The 16,194-nt window shown below is 45.3% G+C and overlaps 1 protein-coding gene across 2 annotated transcripts in view; it reads left to right on the top strand.

Annotated features, from left to right (window-relative positions):
• Positions 1–16,194, top strand: part of PRDM15 (PR domain containing 15) — a 137,736-nt gene that overhangs the window by 96,215 nt on the left and 25,327 nt on the right. For both annotated transcript variants that reach the window (XM_006898386.1, XM_006898385.1), the window contains 6 exons: positions 2,945–3,039; positions 4,215–4,346; positions 6,496–6,630; positions 7,646–7,809; positions 8,502–8,581; positions 8,884–9,003. In XM_006898386.1, coding sequence (XP_006898448.1) covers positions 2,945–3,039; positions 4,215–4,346; positions 6,496–6,630; positions 7,646–7,809; positions 8,502–8,581; positions 8,884–9,003 — 726 coding nt within the window. The remainder of the gene's footprint in view (positions 1–2,944; positions 3,040–4,214; positions 4,347–6,495; positions 6,631–7,645; positions 7,810–8,501; positions 8,582–8,883; positions 9,004–16,194) is intronic.

The raw sequence follows: 16,194 nt of genomic DNA, 5'->3' as shown, positions 1-16,194 counted from the left end.
ACAGCAGCTAACAATGTTAATAGAAAAGATAAGAAACAACCTAAGAGTTCTACAGTGGGAGAAGGATTAAGAAATTACTCATGGAGTTGAATGTTACATGGTAACTCAGAGCAGTGTGTTCTAAGTTTCTGATACCATGGTCTTGATATGACAGAAAGTAGGAAAACATAAGTATATGAAGTTGTGTATGTGGTGTGCTTCCAACCTATATGCAAAGAGAACATTCTAGGTGCATATTGGTGGGGACACTGTGAGTGCTTTCTTCACGTCTCTTCTTTGTTTCTCCATGGTAAGCATTATCTTTCACAGGGCCCCTGGGTGACACGCTGACATTTGTAGCAACCTGAGAGTTCAGGGAAAGGTGGCGTCTTCATGTAATGAGCTTATAAACTTAGAAAGTGTATAAGCTAACAAGACCCACCAGTGACTGTGGAGTCCACTCCAATCCATGGCAGCCCCGCATGTGTCGGAACAGGACTGTGCCCCACAGGATTTTCAGTGGCTAATTGAAGGACAGCGACCACATTCTGAGGTGCCCCTGGGTAAACTCAAGCCACTAACCTTTGGTTCACTGCCAAGTATGTTAATTGTACCACCCAAGAACTCCATGAGATGCCACAGACAGTAAAAAAAGTAGGAAGCCCAGAGAATTTCCATGTTCAGTTTTATGTGATTTCCTTACGTGGATTTGATTGACTGTGAGGTCAGGACATGTGGGGGCACTTTCTAACCTGCCTGGCCACCACTCAGGAATCACCTCATGACATAAACCCTCTGTGTGGTCTAGAGTCCCAGAGAAAACAAAGGCTCCCAAGGATTCAGAGGTTCTCTCTCAGGAACCAAGGACTAAGGCCAGATTCTTTGAAGAGAGTTGGTTTTAAAGCCCACTGTATCATTTGTCAAGTTACATTTCTCAGCTCACTACACACAAAGTGAGGATAATCCCAATCCCTGCCCCACCAGTTAGTGTCATGTGAATTGAGACCAGCTCAGAAGGCTCTGAGCTGCATGCCTGTGGCATGTGTTTGAGGGTATTGGCCACGGCTGTCACGGCAGAAGTTCTGTTTCCCTTGTGGCTGTCAGGTGTTATGTTGTCAGGTGCCATTGAGGCGAGTACGACCCATAGTGACCCTGTGAACAACAGACCTGAATCCTGTCCTGTCCTGTGCCGTCCTTACAATCGAGAGATTGTGTGTCTTTCAGCTAGACCCTTGACCTTATATAGCTCACTTCTAATGCAGACCGTTGTATGTAGACATGCACTAGTGTTGTGCTTGCTTCATGAGGTATTTTCCTTTATAGTAGGAGTTCAGACTGCCAATCTTGTAGTTAGCAGCCAAGCACTTAACTGCTGTACCCCAGCCTAGTTCACCTAATACCAGCCCAATCCTGTGGGGTCTGTTCCAATTCACTGGGACCCTGTAGGAGTAGGACTGCCTCACAGGGTTTCCACGATGTAAATCTTGATGGAAGTAAACCGCAACATCCTTCTCCAGTGGCCTGGCTGCTGGATTTGAACTGCCTCCTTTAGAAGTACAGCCTAGCAGTTCATGTAATGTGTGGAACCCAGCTCCTTTTAACCCCTGGTAACCACTAATATACTTTGATCTCGGTGTATCTGACTATTCTAGACATTTCATCAAAATGGGATCATACGGTATTTGTCCTTTTGTTTGGCTTATTTCACTCATGGAGCCCTGGTGGTGTAGTGTGATGCGTGTGTAGCTGCTAATTGAAGGGTTGGGGATTTTAACTCACCAGCTGCACCATGGGAGGAGACTGCACTATGGCAATCTCTTAAGGATTCACAGCCTTGAAAACCTTATGGAGGGTTGTCAAGAGTCCGGATTGACCCTGCAGACGTGCATTTGGGTTTGATTGAGTTCTTCCACTCGAGGAGTCCTAGTAGTACAGTGATTAAAGCACGTGACTGCTAACCAGCAAGTTCATGGTTCGACTTCATTAGTGACTCTGGGAGATTGATGCCACAATCTGACTGTAAAGGTTTACAGCCTTGGGAACTCTGTGTGGTGTCTCTGCTCAGCCTTGTAGGGTCATCATGCATTGAATCAACTGGACATCAGTGGCTTTGGTTTTTGGTTTCTTTGATTCAGCATAACATATTCAAGGTTCATCCATGTTGTAGCATTATCAATTCTTCACTTTCCTTTTTGATTGAATAATATTGCATTGTGTGCTTATACCACCTTTTGTTTGTGATACGAGTTTTCAGGAGTCTGCTTTGATGCCTGTTATTAACCAAACCCCCAGATCCCCTGTTGTACAGTCAGTTCTGACACAGGGCTACCCTCCGTCAGTTCTGGGCTTGTAACTTTTGATAGGAGCGGATGACTTTGTCTTTGTTCTGCAGAATAGCTTTGAACCACTGACCTTTAAGGTTAGCTGTTAGACTCATAACTTACTATGCCAGCAAGACTCTTCTGTGATGAATGATGTGCCTGGAAACGGTACAGATTTTATTGTCACTGACACTGCACTCCAGTCCGGAGTCTGCTCATTAACTCGTGCAGTAAGAACAGTTGCGTCCCTTTGATTGAAATGCCTGCCTACTTACAGCCATGGAAGGGAGTCATGATGGTGCTCTGAACCTTTAGCCTGAACAAAAAGACCTTCTTCAGTAGTAGCTCACCATAACTCACACTGTAAAATTGAAAAGATGAAAAGCCCTTAAACTTCGAGGTGTTCCCAGTGGGAGAGCCAGGTCACCAACCCCACAGCCCTTTCTGGGGCAGACAGCCTTCTTTCTCATCAGTCCTTAGCCCCCTAGGAGAGGCCAGGGGCCGTGGTCATTTGCTCTGTGTGCCAGCAGTTACTCACATCCCTATGTACCTAACCCTCTGTCCAGCGAGAAGTGCCGATTCAGAACCGATCTGTGTTGACTGTTTCTCATACACTCTCTGGTGTTGGGGCCTGGGGGTTTCAGGAGTGAGGCGAGTGAAGAGGGAGGACCTGGAGGCAAGCAGTGAGAACCTGGTCCGATACAAGAAAGAACCTTCTGGATGCCCCGTCTGTGGCAAGGTAACACTCGCTGTCACTTCTGACATCTGAAACACAAGTGTGCTGTTCTTCAGTGAAAACTGAGAGCAATTATCCAGAAAACATTAAGGGGAGAACAGGTAGCTTTTTTTTGGGTAGTCTATGTAAGTGTCCACCCATGTTTACATTTTTCACTTAATCTTCTAAAGGAATTATTTTGTTGTTATTGTGTGCAAATAATTAACAGCAAAATACACCTATTCAGTAAACTCTACATGTATAATTCAGTGATCTTCTTCAGGCTCTGTAACCATTCTCACTCTCCTTTTCCAGATAGTTCTACCATTAATGTACTGCCTGCTTAATGTGCCCTAAACAAAGCTTTCCCTCTTCCCCTGTGAGCTGGGAAGGGTAACTACTATGTTTCAATGTCTTTAAATATTATGTTGTTGTTGTTGATTGCCTTTGAATAGAGCACAACTCATAGCGACCCAATGAACAAAAGGCCTGAAGCTCCTCTACAATTATCGAAATTTATCAAAGTTCATAGAGTTACCAAAGGCATGTTATTTAGGATGTGGATGCCACTCCTGCTTTTATAATATGTTACTGATTTTATAGTTTTGCCTAATTTCCAGGAAAATGTTTCTCTTTCTATGTTTTATTTTTATGCCATAAGAGAATCTAGGTTAACTTGATGTTTTGTAACATTCAGCCTTACAAAATGGTTAAGAATAAAGGATACAGTTAAAATATGTACAAGAGTTAGCCTGCAGATACTGGGGTTTTTGTTCTTTGAGAGCAGGGGTGAAGTCTGCATGCTGTGTGAGGTGGCAATTTTCATTTTTTTTCTGGGAGGGCTTCCACATAAGTTCTTTTCACATTCCTTGCCCAGTGTGCGGCTCTTTTTAGAAGTCTCTTGAAAGCATTTTGCTTTCCTGAACCACCCTTTGTAAGGAAAGCTGGAAAATGCCTAACTCTGTATTATAGACAGATAAGCATGCATGTCACTGATTCGAAAAGAAATAATTATTCGAGCATCAGGTAATGATTTGTGACACTCCACCACAGTGGAGTGGTCTGAACTTAAGTTTAGGCGTGAACCGTATTGTGTTTGTGCTCCTGGTTATGGTTAATCGGATGATGGTGCGTGGTGACAGCTGTATCATATTGGACAGCCCCCAGCCTCTAACTGGTCCATGTCCTGCCGCCCCCAGGTGTTTTCCTGCCGGAGCAACATGAACAAGCACCTGCTGACCCATGGCGACAAGAAGTACACCTGCGAGATCTGTGGGCGCAAGTTCTTCCGGGTGGACGTGCTCAGGGACCATATCCACGTCCACTTCAAGGTACCTGGGCCCCTTTGTCTTCCTCTTGCCTGGTCACTGCAGCGGGAGACCTTAGATGTCCGGGGTCACCTGGCAAACTCTGAGTGCTGTGTGTGCATCATCCCCAGCCTGATGACAGGACTAAAATCCTACCACCCTGTGGTTCTCTAGGGTAAAAGCAGGAGTGGGTGATGGTGTTTGTAGCCCTTGCAGCCTCTGTGGGAAGCGGGCAGCTGCATGGGGAACAGAGAAGCAGCAGTGAGGATTTGAGGTGATTAATAAGGGCGGGGAGAAGATGCTGATACAGAAAAAGCATGAAGAAACAGTGGGATCAGTAAAAGTTGATGTGGCGCGGATGGGGGTGGTCATGTTTCCCCAGGTCAGTCAGGGTACAGTTGTGCTCTGTAGGGTTTGTTTTCGACAGCTGAGTCTCAGCAGTGGTTCATGAGCCCTTCTTCTGAGGTGGACCCGTACCTCTAAGAAGTGAAGCGTGTTAACCATTTCTACCACATGGGGCCTCTAAAGGTAACATAAGAGGCCTCGGCAAAGAGGAGGTGCTTACTGCTGGCAGAAGTGGTCTTTTTGCTCTGAGTCACTCTCAGCCCTGAGACCCAGGTGGGATCTGGAGGCAGATGTGAGCAAAGTGATGGGGCTAGGCAGTGAGATCCGTGTGCTCGTGCAGAGTCCACATGAAGTACTGAGAGCTTACGGGAGAGGCCTGAGAGGAGTCTAGAATTCCAGGTGCTTTTCCATGGGACCTTTTTGATGACGTGAGACTCAACAGAGGTGAGGGGCCCGGTTCACAGTAAGTGACCATGAATAAAAAAAGGAAACAAACAAGTAGTTGCTGTGTGGTTGATGCCGATGGACTGAAAACTAGGCGTCCAGTGACTGGTTTTTCAGAAGTAAATCACCAGCCCTTCTTTCTGAGGAACCTCTGGCTGTTGAATCGCTAGCTGTTCAATTTACAGCCACAAACATGAACTGTCTGCTCCATTTTCCTCTCTTTCTAGCCTCTTAGAATCTTATTCTCTGTAAGACTTTTCTTTGCAATTGAAAAATTACACAAAACTCTGTATCATTAGATAGTGGTACAATAGAAGAAACGAAACAGTAAGCCTTTGTGAAACATCTTTTTGCCTAAGAAGTAGGAGAAAAGGACAAGGGATAGAGGTAGTGAGCGTTCCTAAGGAAATCATTCCTGCCTTTCCCAGAAGCTTGTGTTTTGCTTAGAAATGGACAGTTTGTCTCACAGCCGAGCCTCCCGGGAACACTGTTGGCAGACAGACTGTGGAGAGGGGAGCAGATGGGTTCGGAGGGTGTCGTCTTCACTGAGGAGGAGCCTTCACTTGGGGGCTCTATTTGGTTCTTTTCTCCAATGAATATTGTGGGGCAGCTGTAGGGTCTCCCCTTCTGTGCTGGAGACCAAGGTTTGATTCCCGGTCAATGCCTTTCTCTGTTCCTGTAGGCTTAGGTGCTGCTGGGATGCTGACCAAGTTTCAGGAGAGATTCCAGATTGAGGTTAGGAAAAAAGGTCTGGCTATGTATTTCCACAAATCAGCCAGTGGAAACCTTTGGAGCACAGTAGCCCAGCCAACCCCGATTGATTTGGGGACAGTGGGGAACTGGACAGTGTTTGGTTCCATTGCACATGGGGTTGCTGTGAATTGGGGGCTTACTTGATGGCAGTTAGCAGCAAGAAAAATACCAAAGGTATGCTTCTTGCAGTCTCTTCTCAGAGAAATATGTGGAACTTTAGGGACACCCTTGCATGGTCTTGTAGAAGAGATCTTGGTGGTCCCCAGACTCTCTGGTTGACAGGTGACACTGTTGAGGCTGGGAGGAGTTTGGACACATAGTCCCCTCACCACCAGGCCTGGCTGAACTCTGGATTATTGTCTCCACAGTGGAGCCGGGCCTGAATGTGCAAATTACATCAGCATACAAGCAGGGCCTGGTACCTCACTTTCTGAGTAGAGTATGTCTTAAGGCACCAGGGTTTTGGAGCCTGAGGGCCCAGGTTGGAGGTACCTGAGATACACAGGAAATCATTAGACGTCTTGCATATCTCTTTGAGGTGAATAATTAACTAGAACCAAGTGACAGAAATATCTATGAAAGTTCCAGCCTGCCTGAGTGAGGAGTCAGACGTCCTGCTTGTGTTTTCCAGGACATCGCCCTGATGGACGACCACCAGAGGGAAGAGTTCATCGGCAAGATTGGAATCTCATCGGAAGAAAATGATGACAATTCCGATGAAAGTGCGGACTCGGAGCCTCACAAGTACAGCTGCAAAAGATGCCAGGTAGCTGCACCAGCCTCCCTGTGAATGCTGGGGCCACAGGAGAGGAAGCCTTCCTAGTGCAGGGGCCTACACCCCACACACTCCATGGCTCTTGCTCAGTGCACTGTACAGGGGCATGCTGCCTGGAACACCCCACATCCCTGTACTAGCCAGGGCACTTTCCACACACAGCCTGTGCCGCACATGGTGCTCCTTTATTTCCCCTGTGCTGGGTACCCATCCACGACGAGACAAGTCCTGGAAGGCTATCTTACATGCTTTGGGTGTCCCCATGTCATATAGACGACTAGCACCCAAGCCCTTGCTGGATTTGGTCCCTGCACACACAGCCTGTGTCTGTCCCAGGAGGGGCTGCCTTCTTCATGTTCACGAGTGCAGACTGTGGGTTGGCTTCTCTCTCCTCTTCTTCCCCTCCTCTCTCCTACCCAAAAGCCCGCCACTGAAACCTACCTAGCATGGTAAGGGGCATCTGCTTAGAGGGAGGGTCATTTTGTTCCCTTGGGGCCATGCACCAAGTTCTCAGCCCCTGCTGTGCTGGTGGGGACCCACGTTAGGGTCCCTTTGCCCCAGGAGGAGGCCTGGGAAACATGACTCCCCTCCCAGTATCCCTCAAGATCAAAGACACTTCTAAAGTAGTGAGGTGGGTGGTCATGCATCCCTCAGGACCACGGAGAGTGTTGCAAGCCAGGGAGGTGGAGATGAGGTGGAAGAGGAAGAGAGTTCAGAATACCATCTAGAGAGGAGACTTGGACAGGGAGCAGGTCTCCATGCAAGAGTTAGGGAAGACCTGAAGGGGAACTTCCTAACTTCAGCCCCTTGGTACTTTGTGGGGCCAAGTCTTGCCTGCCCTGTAGTATCCCCTCTTGGTGTGAGTCCAGATCTCTCAGCAGGCACCAAAGACCATGTGAAGAGTGAAAGTGACATACATGGCTGACAGGGACCGGGGCCTGTGGTGCCCTGTCCTTTGCCTGTTGTCACAGGTGACCCCCTGTCTGTCTGTCCTTAACGCCCACAGCTTACCTTCGGCCGGGGGAAGGAGTACCTGAAGCACATCATGGAAGTGCACAAGGAGAAGGGCTACAGCTGCAGCATCTGCAACCGCCGCTTTGCCCTCAAGGCCACCTACCACGCCCACATGGTCATCCACCGGGAGAACCTGCCAGACCCCAACGTGCAGAAGTGAGACCTGGGGCAGACAAGGGCCAGACACCTTACTGCTGCTTGTCGCCTCTAGCCAGGCTCTACTTCTTCACTGTCCCCTCCCTCAACCCTGTCACCAAAACAAGGAAATCCACGGTCTGGCAAGACACCTCACAGAAAGGATAGCACAGTTCTCAGCCAGCCTTCAGAACAGCCAAAACACTCTCACACCCACCATTGTTAGGTTTCTTCATGTCAGCCTCCAGTCTCTGGTAACCCAGCTCACTATGGCTGCTATATTGAGTAATTTAAAAGAGTGAATGTTATTAGTCATTATCAGTAAGAAGACCTTATTTTCAATGAGAACAAAATTCCAAAGAAATATTTTGGTCCTTAGGATTCAAAATGTTCAACCTAATACCTTGATTTTTTTTGTTGTTGTTCAGTTCAGGGTTCTATAAATATATTCAATTTGTTGTTAAAAGAAAGTTAATACCCTCACCTCCTTCTATCCCCAACATGTTTTTCCCCAATAAATTTTTTTTAAAAAATAAAGTTAATAAATGAATTAATAAACCATTCGGGGGCGGGGGCGGAGGAAAGAATGAATGAGCCTAGTTTGAGGTGGAATGCTTGGGCTTCTTCCTATCACTGTTGCTGATTGGGGTGCTGAGGGAAAGCTGCCTCTGGCAGCGGGGCTGGATTCCTGAGCATCTCGCCTCTGGTTCCAGGTACATCCACCCCTGTGAGATCTGTGGGCGCATCTTCAACAGCATTGGGAACTTGGAGCGGCACAAGCTCATCCACACAGGTGAGTGGTAACGTTTGTCAGGTGATCCCAGCCCAGGGGAGCAGGGACATAGTGTGACCAACCCAAGTGAGTTGTCAGGGCACTTGGTCTGACCCAACTTCTCCGTAAGTGAATTCCCACTCCTTTCCCCAGGTTCTATACCTGCCACGCCACACCCCCATCCCCTAGCACTGCCCACCTCGTCTTGCACCCTCTTCAGGATCATCTCTTTGCTAGAAGGGAGAGTCTTCCTCCGTTATTAACTTCTGTGTGAAAGTCAAAGGTGTGAGTTTGCAGCTTTGACTTTTGGATTTTGTTTTAAGGTGTGAAAAGCCATGCCTGTGAGCAGTGTGGGAAATCCTTTGCCAGGAAGGACATGCTTAAAGAGCACATGCGTGTGCATGACAACATCCGAGAATACCTGTGCGCCGAGTGTGGGAAAGGTATGTGACACCCACCCTTCCACCCCGTGTAGACTGAGTGCTAAACCATGTGGCAGAGGGCGTGCTAGGCAGTGTAGGCCAGCGGCTGGGATGTGGAAGGGAATGCCTTAAAAGGAAAGAGAGATGAATACTATGCAGCATGCAGGAGCAATAACTTTGTAAATTATTGCCTAACTTAGGAGGGACTGGAGAGCATTATGCTGCGTGAACTAACTCAGTCACATAAGGATAAATAGTGTATAAAACCGAAGTTGGGATGCTCCTTGGAGTCAAGGATTCTGAAGCTTCGTCTAACATACTTTGGGCATGTTGCAAGGAGGGACTGGTCCTTGGAGAGGGACATCATGTTTGGCAGAGTGGAGGGGCGGCCAAGGAGAGGAAGACCTTCGATGAGATGGATTGAGTCTGTGACTGGAGCAGTGGGAATAAGTGGGTTTGAGATGGCTAGGTTGGCACAGGATAGAACGGTGTTTAGAGCTCTTGTACATAGGGTCGCTATGAGTTGCAAACAACTCGATGGCACATAACAACAACAAGACAGTTATTGTAGAATGAGTATAATGATCCAGGAGGGGTGGGAGAGGCTGGAAACAGAGGGATGTGGATGTACAGCGGGAAGGGGGGACTAATCATTGGGTTGTACAATTTGATGGGGAGGGGGCTCAGGGAAATTGAAAGAACTTGTTCAAATTTGTATTTGAATTTTGTAAATAAACTAGTAGGGGATAAAAAAAAAAGGAAATAGAGATGAAGACATCGTCTCGCAAAATGTGAGAGTTGTTGCCAAAGCTGTGTCTGAGGTAAATCTGTAACTTAAATAATTTACTTGAAAAGAGAAAAGGGGGAAAATAAGTGTAAATATTCAGATCAAGAATTTAGAAGAGAGATAAATGAATCCAAATGACAAAAGATGTTATTGATTTAATGCACAGATGCATTATTTTAAAGTAGGATAATCCAAGTCCCTGGTTGATACAAATAGTATATGCTCAGCTGCTCCCAAATGTGGGAAGTTTGATTCTACCTGTTGGTGCCTTGGAAGAAAGACCTGGTGATCCACTTCTGAAAATTTGACTTTTGAAAACTCATTCTTGAAGTTCATGCCATGCTCCATCCTCATCACCAACACCACTATTCAGATGTGTAATTTTCATTTTCGCTCTCCAGCATATAGGAGATTGAAAAGATTGGTTTGGGTGTGGTGCACTCTGTGCTTTTTAAAATGGTAGAGAACCATTCAAATGTAAACCTTCTGGCTTTGATCAGGAACAGCATCATTATCTTTTTAATTGAAAGCAATGACACATGCACCAAGCCTCAAAATATGAGTAATGGAAAACCCAAATGAATGAATGATGAACCAACCCTGTTGTCATCAATGTAATTCCAACCCTTAGTAACATGACATGAACATTTTCAAGGCTATAATCTTTACAACAGCAGAATGCTGTCTTTCTTCTACAGGTTCAAATCACTGACCTTTACTTTAACAGCCAAGTGCTTAATCACCATACCACCAGTGTTCCTTAAATACATAAAACATATGGATTAACAGAGAAAAGCTACTAGGACCTCTGGACTACCCCAGTGCCCTCTTGCTAAAACCCATTGTCAGTATTTTCTGTGAACACACCCAGGTATTTCTCTGTATACAGTGGTGCTGACATTACTGGGTATGTGGTGCGTGTTAAGTAGATCCTCTCTCATTGCTGGATGTTGGTTCTGACTCATATAGCTGATCATATAGCAGCAGGTTTCTGAGGCTGTAAATTGCACTGGAAGAGACTGTCCATCTTTCTCCCCTGTAGCCACTGGTGGATTTGAACCACCAGAGAAGCTCGGCATTTATGTTAACAACACATCTCTCCATAGACTGTACCATCAGAATTCCCTTTTTACTAGGTGCACACTGGTATTTCAAATGCTTGGTCTGCAGCCTCTGCCACCTTCCTTGGCTCACTTTCTAATTGTAACACACCCTTTTACCCTTTGTTGTAGTTCTTCCAGACCCTTCTACATACCCTCATCTCCTCTCCTGTTCCCTTTCCCCTGAGTCTTCCCCACTGCACCTAAGAGTAAAATCTTTGAAAATGAGGTGGGCCTTTGTGGAACATTTGTGGATGGGGAAGGTTAGAGATGGTCATGGTAGGGCCATGGATTCAAAGGTCCTGGGAGGCTACATTTGGCTATTTGAAATGTATTCAGTATTTAGCTTCACCCATTCTTTTATGAATTCTGAGTGCTTTAAATGTAATATTGGTATTAATACTTTGGTATTTATTCAACAAAATGCCCAGGTATGGCTACTATCATGTTGCGTCCATATTACAATCCCTAGCACCTACAAGAAATGCTTGTGTATGTCTGTTCTTTATACACTATATCCCATAGCATGTTTTTTCTCTACTTAAACATACAGAACTTTTGGCTGTTGTAAATAGTGCTACAATAAACATAGGTATATTTTTCTTTCTCTGTGGGAAAGAAAAAAATAAACCAGAGCTTAAGTATCTTTTCAAATTAGAACAAATATTGCCCAAACAGTACTGAACTCTGCTCTACCCTGAGCCAATCTCACTGTCTCCAACACACCTACTCCATTAGCCCAGTTACTGTGTCAGTCCATCTCATACAGGGTCGTCTTTTCCTGCGCTGACCCTCCACCCTTCCAAGTATGATGTCCCTGTCCGAGGACTGACTGGTCCCTCCTTCCTGGCAGCATGCCCAAAGTATGTGAGACGGAGCCTCAAAATCTTTGCCTCCGTCATTAAAATTGACAAACCACTGGCAAATTTTACAAAAGAAAAAGAAAAAACACAGATAACTCAATTAGGAAATGACAGAGGTGACATCACAGCAGAACCAGAGAAAATAATAAGAAAAATTTAAAAGTCTGAGAAAATGAGAACAGAGGTACAAACTGAGATTTGTACAAAAGTGTTTATAGCAGCATTATTCACCTTCACAAGAACATGGAAACAGCCCAAATGTCCAACCACAAACGAATGTATTGAGAAATTATGGTACATTCACACAATGGAAATTACGCAGCATGCAGGAGCAATGATTTTGTAAATTATTACCTAACTTGGGAGAGACTGGAGAGCATCATGCTGAGTGAATGAACTCAGTCCCACAAGGATAAATATTGTATAAAACCATTTTTGCAGAATGAGCGTAAGGATCCAAGAGGGGTGGGAGGAGGTGGAAGCAGAGGGATGAGGATGGGCAGGGGTTGGGAGGGATTAATTATCAGGTTGTACAATTTGATGGGGAGGCTGAGTGAAATTGAAAGATACATTGTTCTTGAAAACAGTGTATTCAAATTTTATAAATAAACTAGTTGTTGTTATGTATCGTTGAGTCGATTGTGACTCAGTAGAAAATTTAAAAAAAAATTTTTTAAAAAAAATCCTTGCCTCCAAAGAGCAACTTGGTTTCACCCTCTCAAGGACAAACCTGTTTGTTCTCTTGGCAGTCCATGGAATGTTCAGTTCTCTTCTCTAGCATCACGACTCAAAAGTCTCACTAGGATCCCATTAGGTGGATCCCTGCGTGGACTCCTGTAGGAGGAGCACTGATGGCACAGTGGTTAAGCTGTTGGGTGCTACCCACAAAGCTAGCAGTTAGAACCCACCAGATGCTCCGAGGAAGAAATATGTAGCAGTCTGCTTCCATAAAGGTTTCGAGCCTTGTAAACCCTGTGAGGTAGTTATTCCCTGTCCTGTGGGGTTGCAGTGAGTCAGAATTGACATGATGGTAGTGGTTAAGTTTGGAGTTCTGGTGTGCTGTGGTTAAGACATGTGTCTACTGAACAAAAAGGTTGGCAGTTTGAATCCACTAGCTCCACCATGTGAGAAAGCTGAGACAATCTGCCCTGGAAAGACCACACCTGGGGAGCCCTATGGGCAGTTAGTTCCATGCTGTCCTTCACTGTGAGCCACAATCACCTTGTTGGCAGTGGGTTTGGATTCCCATAACCAGGCCTCTTTCCTGTATCACAAATAATTTTTTTAATTTAAAAAACTGGCAAAGCCAAGAGAATGAAAAGAGGAGACATATCAAGAACAAACACAAAACAGGTCTTTTTTAAATCCTGTCTAAAAAATCCACTTCCTAAACAACATGCCTCTGGAAACTCTATGAACTTTGATAAATGTCGATAGTTGTAGAGGGGCTTCAGGCCTTTTGTTCATAGGGTCGCTATGAGTCATGCTCTACTCGAAGGCAATCAACAACAACAATAGCGTTACAAATGATACTTCATGAAGTTCTTGAGTTTTATTCATCTCTACTAGTAGCTTTTCTAGTCATTCTGGAACTGGGTGATTGTGGGCATATTTGATGTCACAGGGCCAGGCAGAGGCTGTTGGCAGCTGTGAGGGTCTGTCAGCCAGATGGTAGCTGATCTGCCACTGCTGGGGGAGCAGGCAGTAGTCAGTTGCCTTCACGCTGACATTTTTTTGGGAGGAAGGTTGGTTGTAATCTTTTAACTTTTTAAAAATTTTTAGTCATTAATTGTTGCACATATTCTTTCTTCTCCCTCCCTTCCCATCCCTTGTGCATGTTACATATAGAATGCCTAAGCACGTTTTGCTTTTGGACTTATAGCTACTTTTGACTCACAGAAACTCCATGTGTCAAAGCAGCCACATCGTAGGATTTTTAGGGGCTGATTTTTTTGAAGGTAGAGCTTTCATGTTTCTTCTGAAGTGTCGGCTTTGTGGATTTGGATGCCTTTCAGTTAGAAAATTAGCTAAATTAATGATTTTCACTATCAGGGATGCCAAAAAAGAAAATACTTTTTTCAGAATCCTATCTTGGACTAAGACATTTATATGAAAAACTTCAGTGAGACATTTGTGAGACCTGCATGGGGAAAGCCATGACTTTAGAAGAGCATGTTTGTTCTAGACCCACTAATTATAAATGGTTAAAAAAAAATATCCAGTTTCCTCCAAGGCAGTTATTTTGTAATCATGATTCAATCTTGGTTAAAAAAACCCAGGAGAAAGAGTTTAGCACTGCTGAACTGTTTCCATAATGTTGTAATTTGTGGATTTAAAAACTACTCACAGTTTTGGGTTGTTGTTTTTTTTTTAATGAAAATAAAAGCTTTAGTGTCTCTTTGACTGTGAACAGAGTGGTTAGTTAGAATGTGACATGAACTTTTTCTGTTTCTTCTTGCTAAGTTTGGTTGGTTTTTGATGTCATGGTACTTTTATCATTTAGCATAAGTTCGTTCTAGAATCTTGGCTGGGGAGGATGGTGGTGTGGAGCGTGTGCTGTAAGAGTCAGCTCCCTCTGCACCCACCTCAGAGCTTGGCTTGAACAAACTGTGCTATCAAGGATTAGAACAATCACAAATGCCAGCTGTCCATTCATTGAAAACGCTAACCATTTGCCATGAGTGGATTCCAACTTGTGACCAGTGTAGTGCAGACAGTTAATGGGATTGTCTACTAGCTGGCAAGTTAAAAGTTCAAGTCCACTGAGAGGGTCTTCAGAAAAAAGGCCTGCTGGTCTCCCTCTGAAAAGTCAGCTACTGAAAACCAGCTTTACTGTGCCTCACGTGGAGTCACTATTATATATAATGCTGGGTTGTTGGGAAAGAGAAGGAATAGGTTCTTTGGACTGAAATGTAAATTAGTGCAGGTAAGGGAGGGGTCAGTCAGACGTGTCTTCTCAAACTAAGTGGAAATGGACACTTACCTGTTTATAGATCCACGTGGGTGGTGTAGAAGGATATATGTCCAAATGTGTTCACCACAGCATTGCCTGTTACATAGCAGCCATGTGCAGTAAGACTTCACCAAGCGAACTCCTCTTCCTGGGGCCTCTGGATCCCCTGCTCTTTGCCTGGGGAATTCTACCCCTCAAGGACTTGGCGCTGCAAACAATTTCCAGGTCTCTTTTTCAAATGCCTCATCAACAGGGGGACTCTAGTCCTTAGAGGGTTGTGCTGCTAATCCAATGGTATCTCTCTGGTGGTTCAAATCCACCAGCAGCTCTGGGGGAGGAGATGGACCATTTCCTCTGGTTCTTGTTGACAGCCAAGGAAACTCAAGTGAGAGCCATGATTCAATTCAAACTCACTAGTAATGAGTTCATCAACTGGGGTAGTACCCTGAAATGCCATCTGAACCAGTGCCCTGCCTCCTCTCTCCCACTGCATTGCTCTCTGACATAACACCTCTTTCTGTATGTTTGCCCATCTCCCCCACCGAAGTCCTCAGAGGCTGAGATATGGTTCACTGCTTAGTGGTGGCACCTGGAGCCATGTGTTGGCAGTGCTCGGGCGATGTAGAGTGGATGGGTGCACACCAGGAGTGGTGTGGAGTTTTGTGTTAGCAGTCGTCAGGGTAGGCCCCTGCACCAGGGAGTCCAATGCCGCCCAATCCTGCACCATTCTTACAATCTGGCAAGACCCCTAGAGTTCTAACGAGTTGCATTTTATAAGAAGATAGCCAGACCTTTCTTCTGAATAATGTTTAACTATTGAAAAGAATATAGTTGGCAGGTTTACACTGGTTGGAACAGATATGCTTTGCAACAGAAGCAGAAACCCAACTTGGGGAACCACTGTCTTAGTGACACCGACAGATGCTGGTAGTGGAGGACGTGGGTGTGGAGCCGGCTGACACTGGGACCAGAGAAAGCTGCCTGGGGGAGAGTGAGTGTGTGGGTAGCTCTGAGAGCAGGACCGCTGGCAGCCTGGATTCTTTGCCCCTTTGCTTGTGTGTTATTTATTAACAAAACAAAAATCTTGAATTTTTTTTTCCAAGAAAAAGGTGATTTGGTTTGATTTTTTTCTTTTTTTTAAATTGGTAATAAACCGACACGCATTCCTTCTTCCCCTGTAGCACCTTTCTCAGTTGATCTTGCATCCACTCTGATGGTGAGACTGTGTGTGTCAGAATAGAACTAAGCTCCATAGGGTTTTCAGTGGCCAGTATTTCAAAAATAGATCACTTGGTCTTTTTTTGCCAAGGTGGCTCTGAGTGGGTCTGAGGTGCCAATCTTGGTTAGCATATGAGAGGATTAACTGCACCACCCAAGGGCTTTTCCCCTCAGTAACTGAAGAACCCTCTTCTGTTTTCACAAGACATTGCAGCCCCTAGCACCCTCTGCTGGCTCTATAGTAGCAACGTGTCATGGCTCTTCATAGAAGGTGCCCTAGGAGAGGTTTTA

Source organism: Elephantulus edwardii, unplaced genomic scaffold (genome assembly GCF_000299155.1).
Source record: "Elephantulus edwardii isolate Elephantulus edwardi_28Jun2011 unplaced genomic scaffold, EleEdw1.0 scaffold00228, whole genome shotgun sequence".
Taxonomy (NCBI): domain Eukaryota; kingdom Metazoa; phylum Chordata; class Mammalia; order Macroscelidea; family Macroscelididae; genus Elephantulus; species Elephantulus edwardii.
The sequence above is the reverse complement of the archived record's forward strand: the minus strand, read 5'-3'. Positions and strand labels throughout refer to the sequence as shown.